The sequence below is a fragment of the Pyrus communis genome, chromosome 9 (genome assembly GCF_041283825.1).
Source record: "Pyrus communis isolate YQ-2024b chromosome 9, ASM4128382v1, whole genome shotgun sequence".
Lineage (NCBI taxonomy): Eukaryota > Viridiplantae > Streptophyta > Magnoliopsida > Rosales > Rosaceae > Pyrus > Pyrus communis.
In genome coordinates, this window is record NC_142573.1 from 5714810 (window position 1) to 5736193 (window position 21384).

The window sequence follows — 21384 nt, forward strand, 5'->3', positions numbered from 1 at the left end:
AAATGTTTTGGTCGTAGTAGTGGACAAAATCCCCCAAAGTGTTTGCTAAAAAGAACTTCATATTTCACATTAAAATTACCATGCCCTATCATACAAAGACCAACAGACACAACAACAAATAAATTGAACAAAACATGAAGCACATGTTTATTTAGTTTTTAAACCCCCGCCCCCACTCCTGGATTTCTTTTATACAATGTTTCTTTCTTCCCCCTCTCGTTCCCGACTGTTTTTGCACCCGACTGTTATTGCTCGCACCATCAACTAGTGGCGGTGATGCACGCACTCGAGTGGAGTCACCGGAAACCTAGCGGAATCGGTGCAGTAGTCGTAGACCATGTGGTGAGCCTTCACCCAAACGAGCTGGTGGTTCTGGTGGACACTTAGCTCTGACAAAGTAGGCTCATCCCACCAGTACTTCTGGCCACCATTGCTGATGCACTTCTTTGCCTTATCTGCAGCTGCAATGGAAACTGGGTACTCACAGGCATTGATTTCAAAGCCCTTGTAGGTTGCAATGAAGGGTGCATGGGACCAATCTGTCTTGACCCTGCCACCCTGTGTGGCCCAGTCATCTGCATTCCAAATTGAACTGTACACACCCATGGCTTGGTCCTTGGGAAAGGGCACCCCTTTGTTTTCCATGTTGGTGTGGACTCTAATGGGCGTCTCATCCACTAGGAACCTGACCAAAACAAGAACAAAAACGTCAACAATTTGTAAAGAAATATACAAGGCAATGTCTGATGTCAAAGAAGAGAACTTCGAGAAGAATATCATACTTCCCTTCTTATTTATATTGGGGTTAGCTAGAAACTTGATTTCACTGTGACAATATTCTAAACTAATAAAACGAGCAACGATGCCTGATTGAATATTGATATCTCAAACCGATCAAATATTATTGTCCGAAAACATTAAATCAGACAACAATATTTGACTGAATTGAAATCTCGTCTTACTTGACGTCCCGACTGGATGTAAATTCTGTCATGCACTACAGTCTAGAAGTATTGGCTAATGTCAACCACTCATGCATACCCCACTTACAATTTTAATTTAAAGAATCCACCAAACACACATTAAAGGGTTTTCTTTTGGGAACATCTAATTTCACTGTGACGATATACTAAACTAACAATGCTCGATTGAATACTAGTATCTCAAACCGATCAAATATTGTTATCTAAAACAATTAAAACAGACGACAATGCTTGATTAGTTTAGAATAGCGTCCTACTTACCATTCCGAATGTAAGTAAGTTCTGTCACGTACCTAGAGTGCTCTCTCTATTAACACGTGAGACATGATGCGGTAGGGCATAGCAAAATGCCAATGGCCCAAAAGCACAGCAGAAGAACACTTCTGTCCCTACATCCATCATGCAAGATTCTTTTCCTTTTTTCATGGGTTGCCTTATGTTTTTCTTTCCAACTTTTATATATTTATGCAGAGAGTGGCCCAATGTTTCGGATTAATGTCGCGTTTACTAATTTGTAGTTAAAATAATATCGTGTTTACTAATCCGTAGCTAAAATAATATTGCGTTTATTAATCCGTAATCGAAAATGCGAGAGTGCTTACACTACTTGGCGCTGATTCCAGAAGATGGAGTAGGAATGGAATTCCGTGGTGGGATCGAACCAAAGGTTCAATCTTTGTTCTCTGTTTCCCACGCCATTCACGTATAAATTGGTCTGCACCGAATAAGGTTCCCCTGTCGTGTTCCCCAGAAACTCAAAGTCGAACTCATTGTGTTGTGGACCGTCCGATGACATCTACAAGGATAAAAAAAAAATTAAACAAAAAAAAAAGATTATATTGTTTACCGGAAGTAATTAAATTTAGTTAAATCAATAGATGGAAACAAAATCATATTAAATATTTTACTTTAAATTAAATTAAGAATGAAGGGAAAGTGTTTACTTACATAGAAAGCAGTGACGGTTCCAGCAGAGTCGCCCTCGATGAGCTTAATCTGAAGGCTCACTTTTCCAAACAGGTACTTGTTCTTGGATTGAAACCCAGCTCCTGAAATTTCATACCCAGCAATATATTAGACCTAGCAAAGAACTAAGAAACACTGCATTTTTTTGGGTAAATAAATCAAAACACCCAAAAAGTTTTTAAATTGAAAACCCAGCACCTAAAATTTCAAGCCCGTCATTTAATTAGTTAAAAAAAAAAGACGGATTACATACATCCTAGTGACGGATGGTGTCTCGGACTAATAATACAATACTACGCGAGAAAATTAAAGCACTAAATATTGTATTATTGACACGAAATACCGCAGTCACGTTAGTCTTTCCGCAGCAAAGAGGCATAGAAACCATTTTAACAAGAAAATAACCAAAAAAAGGTGTGAGAAAAAATCAGAGCTTAATTGGTTGAAAACTGAAAAGAAAACATTTTATGGTATCGATTGGTATTTTTTTTGTGTGGGAGATTTTAATATACCGGAAAAGTTGTCGAGTTTCATGTGAATTTGCTCTCCCTCGTAGGTGAAATGATCGAAAGCCCAGGTTGGCTGGAAAAGCTCATCAAATTTTGCTGAGCTGACCAAACCCAGCAATGCAAGACTCAGAAAAGCACTCAGAGAAAAAGCCATTATTCCAAAAGCTGAACCAGCCATGGAAGCAGAAGAAGAGAGTTGAGTTGAGCAGAAGAAAGGTGAAGAGAAAGTGTGGAGCTTCTTCACTGAACTGCTCTGAGTCTGTGGAAACACAAACCAAAAACACTGGCTTTTATAGCCCAATTTTCATTCGGCTTTTCTCAGAAGCCACTTCTCACAACAGCCACTCACTGTCCACGTCATCAGGTCCATCACCACATCAGCCACCACGTAGGATTTCAAATTTCGATAATTGCGTGGACTGAACAGAGCCAAAAGGATTTAAAATGTAGCCGTTTGCTCCGCTCTGAGTGGGCTCCCCACTTAAGGTATAGGACATGTCCCTACCCAAAAGCAGGGTACAGACCTAACCCAATGAGCAGGCCAGCTGGTTCACTGAGCAGGCCAGCTGGTTCACTGTCCAGGCCAGCTGTGAGTGAAGCATCTATTTGGTGGTATTGGAAGAAAAGCAGGGGAATAGGGAATTGGGAAAATGGCTTTTACTTCTTTTTCTTTTAAAAGGAATGATCGATGTCGAACTAGATTACCTATTCCTTTCAGATTTACAGAAGATTAGTTAGGAATTACATCCTCTAAGTAGTCATATTAAGTAAATTCATAATTTATAAAATATCGAATTCAAAACCTTCCGCTATTTTCTTTAGCGAGCTGCAGTCAGTAGTTTTTTTTACTAGGGCACTTATCGTGGTTAGAAATTGGTTTTTCCTTCACTTTTATCTTGAATAATACTAGGAAGATCAAATTTTAAATTAAATAATATGTCATCAATAAAAAAATAAACACGTTAATTATATTTAAATAATAATATAATTATTTACAATCACATAATTTGATTCGGAAGTTTTGCTTAAAAAATATGATATTTCTATCATTACTTTGTATCTTTAATTTTTGTTTATGCTTTGTGTAATGACAGTGCCAGCTGCCAACTGCCAGCTCAGTACAATCGCACTATATTTTGCCATAATGGCAATAAAACCTTTGTTTTCTGAGTTATTGAGATGCGTCCCCTTTGTTTAAGAAATTTTCTTGCATTTTTTTTTTTAAATTTAGTAGGGAATTAGTGTGTACGGAATTTTTTAAGAATGCTACGGGACGATAATTTTATATGTAGCATGATCACATGGATCGAATTTGGTATGGACCGAGTTCGTTTAGATTGAACAAGATTAGATTGATCGATATTTGACTCAAATGTAAATGTAATACAAATTCTTTCAAATTTATGTGCATCAACGATTCAGTCTCGTACAAATTTATACATAAACTACTCAAGTTAGATACATAAGTAATGAGTTGAAATTGATTGCTACCTGAAAATTATATTGTGGATTAATTTTTTTAAGACTCATTTTGACGAAAGTTTGGCTTTAGAAGATTTGGGAATCCATAAAGAAATGCTGCAAGAAGGATTGTGACAATGATAGCCTTTGATATTTTTATAAAGCTTTGCCATCCCTCGTTGTTTTATTCTACAAAGAGATCAATATGATTTGGGGGAGCTGAGACTCCAGTCTAAACTGCTTTATTTTAAAACAAAAACAAAAGAAAACATGTGCAAGCAATGAAAAATTGGAAATAAAATCAGTATTTAAATTCCATATCATGAAAGAGCAATGTCCCATTTCATAATATTGGTAGTAGTTGACTCATTCAAAAACATTGCTGTACAAATTTTGCAAAGGTAAAAGCAAGGTTTTAAAATACGTTAGATGTTAGTCAGGCAGAGAGTTGGGACATAGCGCCTAAGTGGCTAAGCGGACTAAGTGAATTTAAGTAAATTTATTGTATTTAGTGTAAATAAATGTTTGTTTATACTTTAAATATATATAATTTTATCATAAGCTAAAAAATAGAATGACATATATATTATGAATTATTGAAACATAATGAAAACAAGGGGAATAAGGATATAATGTCTGTTCATTTAAGTATGCAACAAGTGTTTTACAATTTATGGAAAAAAATCAAATGCAAAATGAAAGTTATCTATTTTTTGTATAAATGAGTCGCAACTTAGGCAGGTGCTTAGACAAGTTTGGGTGGGCTAGGCAAGTTCCTAGGCGGTCTAGGTGGACGCCTTCGCAGGTTTAGGCGTCATTTCTTAATTTTCAAACAACTAGACATTAATTGGGACGGTGATCAACCGCCTAACGCCTAGGCGAGGGCTAAGTGGTGCTAGACGAGAATTTTTAGAATAATGGGTAAAAGTGTTTGTATCGTTCATTCATATTAGTAATACTACATAAACATTTAACAATTGCAATGAAAAACTTCTCCTTAGTCGAGGGAAGAAGTTGTCCACCACTTACGCATATAGAGAGGTGATTTGCACACTACTCTTTATTCTATTAATCGAATTGAATAAATTAATCGAAATCAACAGACTGGATTAAACATGAGTGTTTATAATGCTAAAAAATTCATTTATTATTGATGTGGAGTGATTTATGCTCTATAATTTTTTCTTAATTTATCTGATTGGATTGTTAAAAATAAAAAATTATCTATGAAACGTAAAAATGAATGGCATCATCCTAAATAGTTGTAGAAAAAGTAGAAGACAAGTAGCAATAAGTATACATGTGAGTGAGTATTAAATTATACAAAAATATCTTGTGTGAGTAAGTGAAATGGCATTGATGGTTTCTTGCATAGTAGGGGCATCCCTTCCAGGCTGATGAGGCCTATAACACATCATATCTGTAGGGTTATAGGCTGGTGAGGTAATAGGACTTATTATTTAACAAGATTTCGTTGCTGAAAAATCAACAGCTACTATCGAACAAGATTTTATCGCTAAAAGATTAGCAGTTGTTGCTAGTAGCAAATCACGCACGAACATGTGTTCAAATTTTAATTTTTTTAATCAAAACTTGTGTCCGCGTGTGATAGACCATCAGCAGCGAAGTTGTTTCCCTGATTATTGGCAAAACAGTTCTACGTACAATTTCACTTGCAACTTGAAAAACTTACCAATTTTAGTACACTTCAGCATTTATGCCCCCATTGAATCGCATCAGAGTTTCTTCAGATTGAAATGCTGATTCAAGATTCTATCCATGTATGGATTATGGTGTAGCTTTCCAGGCAAACTCTTGCTGGAACCCATTTGAAATTTATCACGAGGGGAATCCAAAGCAATTTCGAGGAATCAGTTGGTTTAGCAATATTCGATCTTTAATTGTACTTAAGGGTACGATTGAGATTTCATATGGAATTACTAAAATGTTTTATAACTACTAGAAACGTTTATGATTGTTTGGAAAAATAAGGTTAAAACACTTCTTACGTTTTTATATGAAAGCACTTAGAATTTTGAGGTATTTGCCGATTTTTTTCACCTTAAATTTGTGGAATTTGGCCAATTTTTCCGTTTAACTTTAATTTTAGCTAATTTTTCTCATGTACTCTTACAGATTGTATAGATATATAGATAGATATTTTTCTTTTCTAAAATCTAAATTTAGTCTCTCGCACACGGCTAGCCAATCAGCCATGAAGGATCCGGATTCCCAACAAACGACGAGGTCGGTGAAACCGGACCCCAGTGTCTGTGGCGGTGGGAGAAACGGTGACCAAGCTTGGGAAATGTGCTGCCATGGATTGAAGGCGAGTGGAGTAGGAGCCTTTGCTGACCAAACAGGTAGAGTAAAACAGCATGACAATAAATCTTTATTCTCCCATTATGTTCCATTATGTTAAGTGAGGTGTGGAAATATCGTAGTGTGATTTTCTTTTATTTTGTTAAACAAAAAATTTTGTTAGATTAAATGTTAAATTAGTAATCGATAATGTTTGAGCTTTTATTATTTTACAATGACTCAACTCGTTGAATAAAGTAGTGTGTTGGCCTCCGAGTACTCAAGTTCGAATCAGAAGAGGATTCTCTTCCTTCTTAATTTCTTTTCATTTTCTTTTCCTTCTACTTGAACGATCACGGTTAAACAACGTTAATATTTTATATTAATTTTTTATAAAAACAATAAGAGACAAATCGAAATGTGAGAGAAAAAAAGTGAAAAGAATGAGAATAAAATAAGAGAGAATTCCACTTCGTTCGAATCAGACGTGCTTGAATTAAAATAATTTAGGAAAGAGAATATGAAATATAAAAATCACGTGTCAGATTAAAAATAGAAATGAATTATGGGGAGGCAGAGGCAATAAGGTGAAGAGTGCACGCATGTTGACGTGCACATGTCTTTTCGATCATGCCGCCTTCAATCCTCACACACTCACCCTTTTTTCAAATCCCTATTAATTTTTAAATTCCAGTAAATTAAGAGGGTGCTGTACATATTTTATTTTATTTTTTTTTATTATTCAATTTTTTTCGATTTACTGGATTTGACTATTACAAAGTAATAAAAGTATGTGAGAGTTAAAAAAGTGTTTGTGAATAACACCATCTTAAAATTATTAATCCCTACTTACCATTTGAACCCTTACGTGGCTCTTCCTGATTGGTGGCAATGTGTTGCTTCAGTTAGTCCAATTTTCGCAAGATAACTTTCATGAAATGGTTTCATTATCTTTGCGACGCACTTAATCAATAATGTATTGTTATTTGCAGAGAAACTTATACATAAAAATATACCATTAGATTTAAACACCAAGTGACAATCAACTTCTCGTTGTCTAGTTTTCACGAGAACAACTTATATGAAACAAGTTCATTATTGTTATAGTTTTCCGATCTAAAAACTCAATTTTATTTACAAAACACTAACACATTATTCTTCGTTATTAAACTTAAACTCGTTTCATATAAGTTGTTTTCAATTTCGAGTACCAAAGAGGCACAGTGTGCACATGAAATGCGTTTGAAACAATTTGGTGGGTTTTTGATTGGATGGTGGTGACGGCTGTCTTGTCATCGGAAATCTCTAAAAAAAAAAAAAAAACGAAAGGAGCCAAAAGGATAAGCCAAATCCCACCTAGTAACACGTGATGTTTTTTATATTTGATGCCCAATATCTTGAACCTTGTCACGCAAGGATCACGTGCAAGACAAACATTTCAGCTCTCTTTTTTCTCTCATGTTTGTTTGGAAATTGCAAGTGGAAAAACACCCTGGATGCAATTAAAGAGATTTGGCTCTTGTTGTCTGCCGTTTCGTGACTCAAATGATGCCTGAAAAATTTTCAGTTTTGTGTACCGTACGATTCGGGCCGGGCACGATAAGTAGTAGGATTTTATTAGTTTAACCTCGTCTCAGTTTCGGTACTCGAAATGGACACGCAGCGGATAAAATATGACACTGGTATAGTATGTTCTACTACTCCGACCTTGTGACCCCGAACCCATGACTAGACTTGACATTTTGAACCCGACCCATTAATATTAGTATTTGGGTAGATGCTTAAAGGATCGGGTCGCTAACGGATCATTTTGGGTCAACCCGTTAGCACCCGTTAGTTGATGATGTTTTAGTAATTTTAGTCAAGTCTTTAACAACAAAAAATGAACTCTGCGCAAAATAATAATAATAATTGTTAACAGGTAACGGATGACCCGTTAGCTTAACGGGTTGGATTTGGATGACCCGTTAACTTAACGAGTCGGGTTGAACACGACCCAAACCCAATAAACCCGACCCGTTTACAGGTCTACCCATGACTTGGGACCCGAAAGACACCGACAACAATGAAAGTCTTGAAATATAGTTATCTTTCAGAATCAAATGATTCATTTCAATCTAGTCCAGTCCTATTAACCAAATATGCAAAACTTTGGTGAGCTTTGTAACATATTAGAGAAACAATGAGGTATCACATTGCAACAAGAACCTTCTACCTGTCCAATATAATCCTATTTACGACATCAACTGGCAAAGCGTATGCCGGATCGATAGCTTTCAACCCTGGATATTCAAGAAGGGAAAGTCCTGCATCAAAAAACATCAATCTGAGATGTAATGTCATGAATAAAATAGCAAACTGTTGAAGTTGGAAGTTATCTGCTTTCGTTTACACCCCCATTTCATTTTGCAACAAGATATTTTTCTCGAAAGACAATACGCGAGGAATACAAATCATCTTATAAAAACATTTGGCGTTATGTTCCATCATAAGTAGTTTTTCCTACTAGCAATCCTTGTGAAACTAGTTGGAAGCTCAGAAGCTCTAACTAACGTTGCCAAATTACTATGTAAAGAAACTGGCAAAAAAACAAAAGGTGGAACCAAAGCAATTACATACCAGCTACACCAAAGTAGGTATGGTAGACATCAACGGCATCATCTGGTCGGTCAGAAATTCCTCCATTTTCAATGTCCTGCAGTTTTGAACAAGGCATGGTTACAGTTTTCACTCTGAAAATACGAAAACAGGGAGAATGGCCATTTCTAAAGAATAATGCAAATGTACAAATAGCTCATTAGGTAAATGTAACCTGGCAGTTTAAAATGAACTTGATGAGTTTGTCCTTATTGATCCAATGAACTCTGTCAATCATGATCAAACTGGAAAGAGCCCACCATGAGTAGCAGACCTGAAGTGCACAAATGTCGTAAGGGAGATTCCAAGAATGTCAGTAGAAGCAAATTCAGTTTCAATCTTCAATTTCAAACAAAGATAAAACCCACGTCGGGAAGTTTCTCTGGCCGACCACTAAGACCTCCAGTTTTATTATCTTGCCGCTCACATAACCACCAACCGAGGAGGTCCTTGTCAATATGATGTAGTGACCCCGTAATGGCAAGGGCACCCACGCAACAGAAAACTGCAGTCACAATGGGCAGATCGAAGATGTATTTGAGTGTGTAATTTGGACACACAGAATCACAGACAATACAAAATAATTATGTCATCGCTGGACCCGACATGTGGAAAAGCAAGATTAAGGATACATCAATAGACTTGGGAGTTTAAATGATGTGATAAGGAAAATAGTATTAACAACCTTAGCTTAAAACTAACTAGGTTATGTGCAATGCAAAAATAACTGCTAACTTCCATTGAATTGACAAAAGGGAAACAGCTCCGGTTATCTATTAAGTTAACATGTTCAAGTAATACATTTGATGGATAATGACTGAATCTGAACTAAGCATGAATTTGCTGAGCACAACCCACATAAATTTCATTTAACAAGCAAAATACAGAAAATATGAAATGGCTATAAAACACAACTGATTTATTAAGCACTAGTCAGAAAGTAAAACTTTGTAGAGACATTATGTGAGTAAATAACTTACTTTGACCTGCATGAGACTCCGCACCGGGCGTAGATCCAAACCCTCCATCATGATTTTTACAACTTAAAATGTAGCTGACGGCCTTCTCCACATTGATTTTATCCAAACGATGTAGTAATGAGAGACAACAGATAGCAATATAAGAAAACCTAAAAGAAAAACGTGTGTTAGTGCTTTGTTAATTCCTTCTATGAGAAAAAGCGAAGAATTGTAACTAAATCATGTTCTATATAAAGAGATGACTTCAAAAATCATGAGTCTCCAGACTCAAAGGAAATCATAAAAGAGTACCGTGTATCAATTTCACCCCACATGTCACCTGAAAATGATCCATCTTCATTTTGCAACCCAGCAACATCTGAATTACACATTAAGTTGCACAAAACTGGCCATGCTCACTATCCTTTATACAGTTAGTATTCTAACTTTGTATAAGAAGCCATTTTCATCAATAGAAAATGCATACAAAGGTAGCAAGAGCTTTTTTCAATTTACAAATAGATGTGATAAAGGATACAACTTACAACCTTCTCAACATCCAGAACATCAAGCTTGTCAAACAAGGCCAAAACCTGCACAGCACTTAACGTATACAGTATGTGTGGGTCGTGCCCAATGCTACCTCCAAACCCGCCTGCACAAACACAACTATAACATCATTCTCTCTACAACCCCAAATAACCAAACAAACAAATGAAGATCAAAACAATAGTTCAGTGTTGTCGGACTAATGATATAAACAAAGTAAAAACCTGAATCATGTTGGCACTGGATGACCCAGGAAACAACCTCTTCAACATCCACAACGTGGAGCTTTCCCAAAAGATCAAGAGTAGTCAGACCCCAGTACGCCCCACTCATTCTTATATGCTCCATCGCAACCGCCTCAAAAGAGTCCTTTCTCTGAGTACAGCATCACCGTAATATTACTCTTAGCTTCAATGTACAAACCAAAAGCATTGAAAATTTTACTCCAACACAAAAATCAGACCTTTTCGACCGATACAATGAATTCAACATGTTTCCGAGTTGCAAGCTCCCCCATCAGTTTATACTTCAAAACAGGCAAAGCTGTGTTAACAATGTGTGCAAACAGAAACTGGTAAATGTGATGGTCAACGGTGATGTAACATGAAATAGTAACTCACAAACTCTACACATTTCCCCAGAGACAAATTCCAAGTATAAAAACCAATGAGTGGTAAATTTCACACTCCCATTTTCTCCTTCCAACACTCCTCCCCTCGGATTTGTCCCTCGATTCCCTTTGATTCATTCAATCCTACGCTAGAAAATGAGAGAGGAGTGCATGGCACAAAAAGGGGAGTGCAAAAATCACTTCCGAAGCTCAAATTGTCTCAAACATAGATGCACTAAACTCTAAACCAATCACACAAGCATATCAAATGAAAGCAATAATCTTGAACTATGTATTAAGACATGCTCTTACAGTTAATCACAAGTTCACAGCTTGACACAAAATTGTTCAATTAACACAAGTGAAATTCATACAATCCGTTATTGGCCACAACCCAATCGTGAACATAGAGCAACATTAAAGTATGAAAAATAAATAATAGTCCTTATAAGAAAGCGAAAAAATAAAAAATAAAAACTAGAGGGAAAAGAAAGACGACTTACTGCCCAGCAATATTTCTTTTAACTTTACAAGCCAAAATCAGTTTCATCCTACTAATACCAAAGCCCAATAGCTGAACAGCGTACGACAATACAAAGCCAACCAAACAACAACATGATATGCAAGGTTTCAGTTCGATGGAATAGACGAAAGGCATACATATTAAATCATCAAGAGCTAATTCTAATAAGTAGGGAAAAATTAATTCCAATCGAAATATGGATTGCCGGCCACTAATTCTGGGCTGGAAGAAGAATCAAAATAAACAGATTTGAAAATTGGTTTGGATAATCAAACCCCAGAAACCTCTTGCAGTACTAAATCAGTAGAAAAGGACCTAACCTGTAAAACCCAACAAATCAATACCGTTAGTTTAGACACCAGCAGGACCACTTCTCAGATCACAAATGAAATACAGAAAACTCATCAACCCAATTAAAATTACACTACTTAATCACTACCCAAATCGTAAATTTCCATTAGCCCTAACTAGAAACCCTTGCAAGCAAAATCACACTATTTAAGCAAATACCTTTTCGTTTTATTTGCTTGCCCTGAGAAACCAGAAGACGCAACAGAATAGAGGATGATGAGGCGTTGTCGCAGACGGATGAGGCGGCGTTATCGCGGAGGGCGAGGAGGCGGCGTTATCGCGGAGGGCGAGGAGGCGGCGGTATCGCGGACGGCGTGGAGGAGGCGTAGTTGCAGATTGAGCGGAGGAATAGTGAGGACTGAGGACGAACCAGAAAACCGGCAGGTGTTATTTCCCGGTAATTCTTGCGTGATGTAAGAAACGGGTTGGGCTTTTTACTGAGCGGGGTTATGGGCTGTTATTTTCTCTATTTTGTTTTGGGCCTGGACTTCTTGTCGATTAATCATTTATTTTTATTTTCTTTTCATGAATCTCCTACCATTTTTATTTTGTCTCCTATTATTTGTCAATGAGTAGCTATTGTGGCTAGTTCAACATCTGATTATGGTTAGCTTAGTGTATGACTTAGCTCAAATCGATTTCTTTAGAATGTGTTAAATAAATAAAAAACAAAACATTTTACACCCCTATTTTATCTTCATGCACTCTTGTTTTTTTGTCATTCAATTGAATAACTTATCCTTTTACCCTTCCGAGCTATGTAATTTCTTGCTTTGCTAAGGATTTACTGCATTCTAAACATCAATTAGCCAAAATCATGTTGTTCGACATAACCTAATAGCATTGTATCAAAATTTTAAGGTAATTTCATCACTGAAAATTGCCCCCACAAAACTGTTTGTGGCTCCGTCCATACCTAACGTTTCGTGTTGAATTAATATCTCTCCACTATTGCTTGTATCAAACAAAATCTTACCAGAATTTTGTTGTAGAATCAATGTTACACTATGTTTGGATAAGGGAAATAAACTTGGAATTTGGGTAAAAATCATAATTTATAAATTGATATGCACCAATTCCCTTGTTGGATTCATAAACATATAAATTTAGAATTTCCGCGCGGAAAAAAACTTGGAATTTGGGACCTCTAATTCCTAAGTTTAAATTTCATGTAAATATGTGTCATTTCCCAATTTCTATGAATGAGAGTTTAAAAATAACAAATTTCATATTCAATTTCATTGTTCTTTTAGGTTTACCAAACAAGAAAATTCGCAAATTGTAGAAAATAAAATCTCGTCGTTTCAATTTCTGTCATTTTAAAATTTCTTAGTAATTTTAAATTTCATCATCCAAACATAATGTTAGAGTTTATTAAATATATTGCTTCCATAAAAGGTATCGTAGGAATTAGCAGGAGAGGAAAAGTGGCGTCTAAGTAAAAGGCTTTTGTGGGATTTTGTCTCTTCGTTCATATGAGATCATCTTGGTTTCATCAAAATTTGAGGCTGACCCGGATAACTTACCTATAACACCATTGACCGTACAATTCATGTCCACGTGAATAGTAATCCTGCATGATACGTTACGTCTGATCATCAGCTACTAGGTTTTTTGTTTAGTAGTATTTTTCCGCTCGTAGACTTTTACGGGAAAAGAATGTTACGTACTATTAAACAAGTTAAAGTTTCATCTAAAAATCAATTTCATTATACGTTTGTGTGCAAAATTGTTTAACTTTCTGATAACGTTTTACGTTTTATGTTTGGTGACCCTCAAGTCAAACAAGCAGACAATACTTATCAAACGTACATGTGCCCATTGAGCTTCACATATAAGCTAGTTTGCTCTACTAGCCTAACTCCTTATACGTCCATACAATCTCAGGGACCACTTCTATTGATTTCAAATCTCTAGGACCAGAGTGATGTATTATGCAAATATCAGGGACTATTTTGGCTAAAAACCTTAACTCAATTGATTAAGAGCACTCACTCGTACACTCTAAATCTCAAATTTAACCCTCCTCCCAATACAATTGTATAGAAAAAACTGTACAACATCAGAACTTGAGAATGTAGAAGTAAGCACACATGGTCAAGTTGTTACCAAGGGATCAATTTAGTATTGTATTTGGTAAAATATTGACCTACATAGTAATCTGAATGTCTTAATTAAAATCTCATGAAATTAAGAGTTTGGCCATTGGTTAATTGGGTGAAGAATGTTGCGGAATCTCAGGAGAAAAGAATTGTTCATGTCAATAGCCAACAGTTGTCTTTCTTGGCATATACATGACTTGCAGTACATAAGTGGACCATGTGACAATTTGTATACTCATTCTTCCATTGATTTTAGGGCAAGTCAATAACAACTACACTTGACTTTTTATATATCTTACTATTAAGTTACTTTTGTTCTTTGTTTTATTGGTTGACATATAATTGAAACCATATGACAAAGAAAACTACTTTTTTTAATCTTTAGCAGAGATTAACGATGACGATGATGACGGCGATGGTGATAATAGTGATGGTGGTAGATACACGTTGATTAGGCAAAAGAGGGGTATTTCATCGACAAAAACTTTCAAGTGTTGTCATCTCTACGAGTCCATGTCTTGATGGAACTCAGTGGTCATGTGATGATGTGATGTATCAGGTGAAAAAAATTTAGGTCAACCTGTTTGATCACGTGACATGTCCGACCACTCAACACTAACAAACATATCGACACATTATCAACTATCGAGATGTTCATATTGTCTACATCTTGATTACATGTACTTTTCAGTAAAAAGACTGAAGTAACTGGTTATGTGCCATTATCTCTCCCCTCTCCTTGGTGGTATGAACAAACTACCCTAGTTCATGTGCAAAATACGGTGGCTTAAAACAGAAAAGTACGTATGTCATGAAATACGTTCGGCTTTCATTCGCTCCACCCTCATATGTTCATGCAGAATATATGCTTTCCAGCTTGCATTCCACAAGTGTGAGAGTGACTGGAAGAAAATGACTTAACCTTGCATTTATCCTTATCTACCCAGAGCACTACAAAAAATTAGTAGAGGGGCCATTCAAACAACAACAACTGAAGACTTATCCCATTAAGTAGGGTCAATTGTATGAATCCTTGAATGTCATTGCGCTCGGTTATGCGCCAAGTCTTCCGTTAGCTCTAAGTACTACGTATCTTTAAGAAAAAGAGGCGCCATTCGAATAAAAAATGAATCAACAGGTTCTCTTTCTGTAACTGTACAACCAAAGATTTTACAATCTAAGTGAAACAACTTTAGTTATGCAGCAAAGAAAGAAGAATCTGCTAAAAACGCATAAAAATAAATAAAAGAAAAACAATTTCCTTGAGCTATACACGAATGAGATAATGATTAAAACTAAAGGAATGAAATGCAAAACTTGTATCATGAACAAAGTTTGGGCAAAGATCTTGTATGGTAGTGGCTTGGTGCTTTCGATTTCGTAAACTTCGCCATTTGAGATTGCATTTTCTTGCAAAGTTTTTCCAATTCCATGACCCTGCACTGCATGCCTTGCAGATGTGTTCTGAGCTTCTCATTGTCATCTGAGAGATCGATTTTCCCGGCATAAAGCACAAGTTGTACATTGGCATCATCTTTCCTTAATCCCCTACTTTCGGCCTCAGAAATGGCGCTATAAGGGGAGTCAGTGTACGACTTGGGATTGTTGGTAGCGTGGAGTAAGCTTTTGAGCTTGGATTGCTGATAGACAAGAGCTTGGACTGCAGATTTTGATGAAAACTTTGTGTTCTGTGAAAGGTGTACGCAAGTCTCTGCTGAGAGCTTCTCATAGTTCAACACACAACATATCTTCATCTTTTCGTCTTCAGAAAGTCCTGGGTGTACCTATGTCAAAGCAGATCAAAACCAACTTCAAATGAATAATCTTCAAAATATGTTCGGTGTAATTAAATTTTCGAAATGTGCTATTTGAATTCTTGGATCATAAGTTATTAAAACAAAATTTACAAGAGCATAAATTATTTTGAGATAAATCTAATACCTGTAGATACATGTCTATGGCATGGTAAAGCTCATCATAAGAGTCTCTCGCAGAATCCGGCAGCGCGATGGCTAAAGCCAGAAACTTTGAAGGCTTCAAACAAGGATCTGGGGCTACTTCTGCTATATACAAATCAACCAAAGCAGCAACTTTCCTTAATAGCATTGGGGGCCTGTCAGCTTGACGGGTTCCTCTGTCATGCAGAAATGATTTCAAGAACCGTAGCACAAGATTGACATCATACAAATAATTCATTCCTTGTGGGGATGGAACAAGCAAATTGTCCAATGTTGCTTGATCTAGCTGTGAACCGATCATTTTCTCCAACTTATCTCTAATACTCTTGTTTAAGTTCAAATTCAGCATAACTCGAAGAATCCCAAATAAGCTCTTGCATGAAACACAGCTCTGATCAAGCATATACAGCATCTCAATGACCATTTCAGCCATGGTGCGCTTGGTATCAGATTTGACAGTGTAAAACTTCGATTTCTGGTAGTAAAAGAGGAACCTACTAATGATAACATGATCGAGTTTTCGCGAAACCATGGCCTTGACCAGCATTTCAACCAAATTTGGACCTAAAACTAGAAGATCCTCGAACCACCAGGTTGCTCGAGACAAGGTGGTTTTCAAACTCTCGGTGCTTCTAGTGTCGCACGAAAACCGAATTCCAGAGCTGTCAGGAGATGAAGTCGAAGGACAGGGACTCGCTTCGCTTGTCCAAGGCAATCTTGCAACAAGGGTATCCAAGCATTTCTCAACTAGACTCAAAGAATTTGCAACCGATAGCAAATCCTGGCACTGCTTCAAAGCCGTCAAAAGCTCAGACCATGACCAATACCTGATCTCTTCAAATGAATTCTCCGCTTTTTGTAACAAATTATGTCTGCCAGCGACAGAATTGTTCATTTCCATGAACTGCGCGGCACAGTAAAGGAGGGAAATGTTGGAAGGAGTTATGTAAATGCTGCCATTGTTGTAGCAGAACCTCGCAATCAGCTCGAAACTCTCTGCTCCTCCGGGAAAATCATGGAATACCACTTTAAGATTTCTTGAGGAAACTTTTGATTTACCAAGTAGTTTGCTCAATTTTCCACAGTAGGAGGCAATAGCTGTCTACAAAAATGTTCATGAAACCAGAATTACCACTCATTTGCTGAAAAATTCACTAAAAAGTAATAAAAAACAGTTGAGAGCTAGTAAATTACTCAGAACAATGTTCTAACTTGAAGTATTCAAGAAATTCAACAAGCACAAAAAAATCCCAACAAAAAATCCAATTTACAGCAAAACCCACCAAAAGGATGAACTCACTGAATAGAAAAATGAACTAAATAAATAAAAAAGTGGGAATCTACATTCTACACCAGAAAGCCAGAAGGTGCCAAAGAAATGAAAAGAGGTCGTTATATGTAATAAATTGTGGTGTGGCAATTGAGAAAAAGTTGTCTGCCAATCATCCAAGGTTCCCTGCAATGGAGGGCAGAAAAATGGCAATAAATACGGCCATGAAAGTAACACCCTCTCACTCTCAGAGTCCATATCAAAATAAGTGAAGATTTGAGCCTCCCAATTCCCATAACAGCAGCAATAAATGGGAGAGAATGAAGCAAAACGGAAAAGGCGTGCAATTTGTTGAATTAAAAAGACAGAACCAAAAGAACAAAAAGCTAAGGCAGCCATGAGTTCATGACCCACATCAATGCATTATAGGTGTGAAAATTAAATGGTTGGGGACAAAAGGATGAATCTTTGCAATCCATCAGCCATGGTGGATAAATTGGAAAGTCACCCGGATAAAATTTACCAGAGAATGTACGAAAAATGTTATGACAAAATTACATTTAACACAAGAAAAAGATAGGTTTTTGCTATTAAAAAAAGGGAAAATCTTTGCAATTCATCAGTCAAGATGGATAAAAATGGAAAGTAACCCAGATAAAAATTACCAGAGCATGCATGAAATTTACAGACTTTATGAATAAAACTTGACAAGTCAAGCACAAAAGTTTACTATAAAATTACATTTGGACAGATGAAAATGTATGGAACTTTTCTGTAAAAAAAAAAAAAAAAAAAAAAGGGGTTGAAACCATTTGCAAGCACAGAATTATTACCTTGTCCACCATGAAAGACTCTTCCCCATTGACATCCACTTCAAGATCACAATGAACTTCCATAACCCAAATGATTAAAAAAGCTTAAAAACAAAAACCCACTTCAGATCAAGAGTTATTTTTGGGGACTTGCAATCAGAAGAGCAAAAGAAGTTATTTTTTAAGGGTGCAGCAGAGACAGAGAGGCGAGGAGGACAAATGGGGAGGAGGAAGAGGACACAAAACCATATTCTGAATGGGGAAGAAGACAAAGGGAAAGAGGTTGCTTTGATTACTGGAAAAAAGAATTGGACGCTATTGGTTCAGGCAGAAGCAATGTGGTGGTGGCTCTCGACTGGGGTTTTAGAGAAGTGAGAATTAGCAAAGAGTGTAAAGGCAGATTATACATATACATATATATATATATATAGAGAGAGAGAGAGTGAGAGAGAGAGAGAGAGAGAGAGAGAGCAGCTGAAGTGTGTATTACTATATAGTAGACGACTAGCCATTTTGGACATTCCCAGAGAAAATGCATCTATAAGCTTAGGAAATCTATTAATTAATTGATTAGGTGAAAGTATAAATTATTAGTGCATAATTGTTAATGTTGGAAGTGGGATTATTCTTTTTGGGGGGAAGACCATTAAAGCTTGGAAGTGAAGCTTTGTTGCTGGCTCGCTTTCCCCTCCTCTCCCTCCCCCCCTTTGGTTTTTGGGTCACGTTCATCGCTGCAAGTCTCTCTGTAGGTGTGCAGTGCAGTGCACCCATTACATCTCTCCCCTCCACTACTTTATTAATTGGGTTGAATTTCCCCCTCTAGCAGGGATTTGTTATTTGTACATTGGGACCATTTCAGATTCTCCTTTCTAATTATTTATTTTGTTTTGGTGGGATTATATTTGGACGTTTGTTATTGGGGGTGGGTTTGGAGGATCCCATTTCTGCGTAGTTAAAGAGATTTTTTAATGTGCTAGGAATACCGAACGGTATGTCATATGTTAGTATACAAGTGGATTGAAGTCTTTTTTCAAGTGTTCATCAATTTGTATTATGATATATTACATATATGCCCTTATTCCAAGCACAGTGCAAAATCTCTCGTGTAGTTGGGCCTACCAAAATATCCTACTTGAATGAAGCAGAGTAGGATTTTCTCTCCTCCCATTCTCTCTCACTTTCCTCTTTTTCTTTCTTTCTCTATAAAAGTGTTAACACAAGATGTTAAAGTGGTCTAATCGTGACCGTTTAAATATGAAGAGACGGGAAGGAAGGGGAATTTGATTCGAAGAAAATACTCGTAAATCTATGCTCAAACTCAACTCAAATGAATTTTCAAGCTCAGCCTGGTTCGTTTGTGAACAAAGCTTGAGCTTTTGGATTAGCTTTGCTAAGCTCAATTGTGAAAATAATTCAAGTTTTAGTTTTGAGTCACCTTAAACTTTTTAGATTTTAACTATTCAATCATGTTTCTATTCAGTCAATTTGTTTCAGCATGTTTGCTCCACATGTCAATTTGGTTCTTCCCGTCCAAACCACCCCCATCCCCCCCTGCAGATTTCCCCGATCGTCCACCCCCACCCCCATCCCCCCATGCAGTTTGAGTCTCTCTCTGTATGTCATGTTACGCCTCAAATCCAAAATTAGCATGAGTTGCTGCAACAATGAGTTGGGTGAGTTCCTCCACAACCCAAACTGCAAGACCACCTCATTGGTCTCCATATATTATAACCCATGAACGAATGACTTGGTGTTTTTGCATTTTGTATTTTTATGTTTATTAATTAATTTAAGTATTTGAATCTATTGAGACACCATCTCATTGTTTCAGATTTTTTAGACTGAGGAGCATTGATCTGTTGAATGGGCGAGAATTTGGAAGGAGGGGAGAATAGATTTTTCAGTGTGTCCGAAATAGGAGTGGAACACCACATATTATAAAATAAGAGGAAAATGTTTTTTAAGTGTCCCTCTAATTATATCATGACATGTGGTGTTTCATTCGGTGTTCTGAACACACTGAATAATCTCTCGAGGGGAAGGGGGAGGAGGGCATGACGGCGGGGGACCTACGAAGATGGTTTTATTTTTATTATTTATTATTGTAAAATTTTAGATCGTAGTTTTTGAATAGCTGAATTTTGTTTGATCCACATGGCAATAAATAAGTAGACTTGTAAGTCCACACATGTGTCATATTAGCACACTAAAAGAGTTCTCAATGAATTTGGATGGCAATGACCAAATCGATGTGTGAGAGCAAACATGACAGACCAAATTGATTGAACTAGATTCCCAAAATGTAAAAGACCATTTGGTATAAAAACCCTAATTTTATGACATCTTTTATTTTAAATATAAAGATCCAAATGTTTAACCTTCATAAGTAAAACTTTGAGGAACAATCTGAATTTGAATTGAGTCATAAAACGATATGAGTTGCTCATTAGCTTTATGAGTCAAATGCAATAAAGTGCCATCCGGGAGATGCTACAATGTTATAATCATACAATCTTGGAAGTCAAATAATGATTATATTGAATACATAATTCACATAGATTATATCTAACTGTTAGATAATGATTGTTTTTAAATACATATAAATATGGAAGCCCAATGCATTACTGTTCATCACATAAAAGTTGTATATTCAAAGGGAAGTGTTATTGGCACTCCAATAGTCTCATTCTACACTCCTCATAAGTGTAATTTTATTTCCAAATATAGAAAATTTGATGTGTAAAATGAGACTTTTGAAGTACCACTAACAATTCCCTATTAAAAAATCACCTTTTTTTTGCTGTAATCTTTCACCAAGGTACAATTTAATAGGGCCCAAACATGATGTACGATTCATAAGGCCCAAAACTTAATCGTAGGATTCAACATGGAGGCCGAACATTTTATTAGGCATCAGAAGTTAATATATTTGCAACCCCTCCCTGGTCAATAGTCCGACCTTAGCTCAGTTGGTAGAGCGGAGGACTGTAGTGGGTGACATGCTCTCAGCCATCCTTAGGTCGCTGGTTCGAATCCGGCAGGTCGGATTTCTATTTTCAATTTTTATTTATTAATTTTTTTTTTCTATTAAAAAGAACAAACATATGCAGCTAATATTATACAACGCATGATCCAGAGAATCAAATCCTTTTTTCGGTTAATGACAATGAGAAAATCAAATTCCAAATTATTGCCCATATTTTGGTTTGAACAATGTCTAGTTGAGACACAAAATAGTTTCTAACCATAACAAATCATGGAGAAATGCTAGCAAACTTTACGCTAATCTTTGCATTTCAACATTCTCACTTTACCAAATGTCTTGTGTCATTCTTTTACACAAAAAACCAACACTTTAATTCCTAGGCTCCTAGCCAAAAGCATTAAAAATCT

The 21384-nt window shown here is 36.5% G+C and overlaps 3 protein-coding genes and 1 non-coding gene across 9 annotated transcripts; 1 reads left to right on the top strand and 3 right to left on the bottom strand.

Moving 5' to 3' along the window:
- Nucleotides 1–41: 41 nt before the first annotated feature.
- Nucleotides 42–2870, bottom strand: LOC137738871 (xyloglucan endotransglucosylase protein 6). The gene is made up of 4 exons (XM_068478343.2): nucleotides 2462–2870; nucleotides 1932–2032; nucleotides 1586–1779; nucleotides 42–685 (listed from the first exon to the last, which is right to left on the bottom strand). The coding sequence occupies exons 1-4, from the start codon at nucleotides 2634–2636 to the stop codon at nucleotides 265–267; spliced, it is 891 nt and encodes a 296-aa protein (XP_068334444.2). The 5' UTR covers nucleotides 2637–2870; the 3' UTR covers nucleotides 42–264.
- A 5421-nt stretch (nucleotides 2871–8291) lies between these two features.
- Nucleotides 8292–12244, bottom strand: LOC137740100 (geranylgeranyl transferase type-2 subunit beta 1). 2 transcript variants are annotated; one of them, XM_068479909.2, is made up of 10 exons: nucleotides 12009–12244; nucleotides 10829–10891; nucleotides 10590–10740; nucleotides 10355–10471; nucleotides 10129–10195; nucleotides 9838–9986; nucleotides 9226–9362; nucleotides 9033–9131; nucleotides 8840–8915; nucleotides 8292–8526 (listed from the first exon to the last, which is right to left on the bottom strand). In XM_068479909.2, the coding sequence occupies exons 2-10, from the start codon at nucleotides 10880–10882 to the stop codon at nucleotides 8432–8434; spliced, it is 945 nt and encodes a 314-aa protein (XP_068336010.2). In that variant the 5' UTR covers nucleotides 10883–10891; nucleotides 12009–12244; the 3' UTR covers nucleotides 8292–8431. The 2 variants fall into 2 exon arrangements, with proteins under 2 accessions (XP_068336010.2, XP_068336009.2); XM_068479908.2 differs by having other exon boundaries at nucleotides 10829–10908.
- A 2801-nt stretch (nucleotides 12245–15045) lies between these two features.
- LOC137740987 (BTB/POZ domain-containing protein At3g22104) lies at nucleotides 15046–18761 on the bottom strand. 5 transcript variants are annotated; one of them, XM_068480796.2, is made up of 3 exons: nucleotides 18013–18761; nucleotides 15893–17011; nucleotides 15046–15735 (listed from the first exon to the last, which is right to left on the bottom strand). In XM_068480796.2, the coding sequence occupies exons 1-3, from the start codon at nucleotides 18073–18075 to the stop codon at nucleotides 15274–15276; spliced, it is 1644 nt and encodes a 547-aa protein (XP_068336897.2). In that variant the 5' UTR covers nucleotides 18076–18761; the 3' UTR covers nucleotides 15046–15273. The 5 variants fall into 5 exon arrangements, with proteins under 5 accessions (XP_068336897.2, XP_088556870.1, XP_088556873.1 ...); XM_088700744.1 differs by lacking the exon at nucleotides 18013–18761 and adding an exon at nucleotides 17210–17635; XM_088700747.1 differs by lacking the exon at nucleotides 18013–18761 and adding an exon at nucleotides 17254–17468.
- A 2184-nt stretch (nucleotides 18762–20945) lies between these two features.
- On the top strand, nucleotides 20946–21038 carry TRNAY-GUA (transfer RNA tyrosine (anticodon GUA)). Its single transcript has 2 exons — nucleotides 20946–20982; nucleotides 21003–21038. It is a non-coding gene; the product is annotated as a tRNA-Tyr (tRNA).
- The last annotated feature ends 346 nt before the right edge of the window (nucleotides 21039–21384 follow it).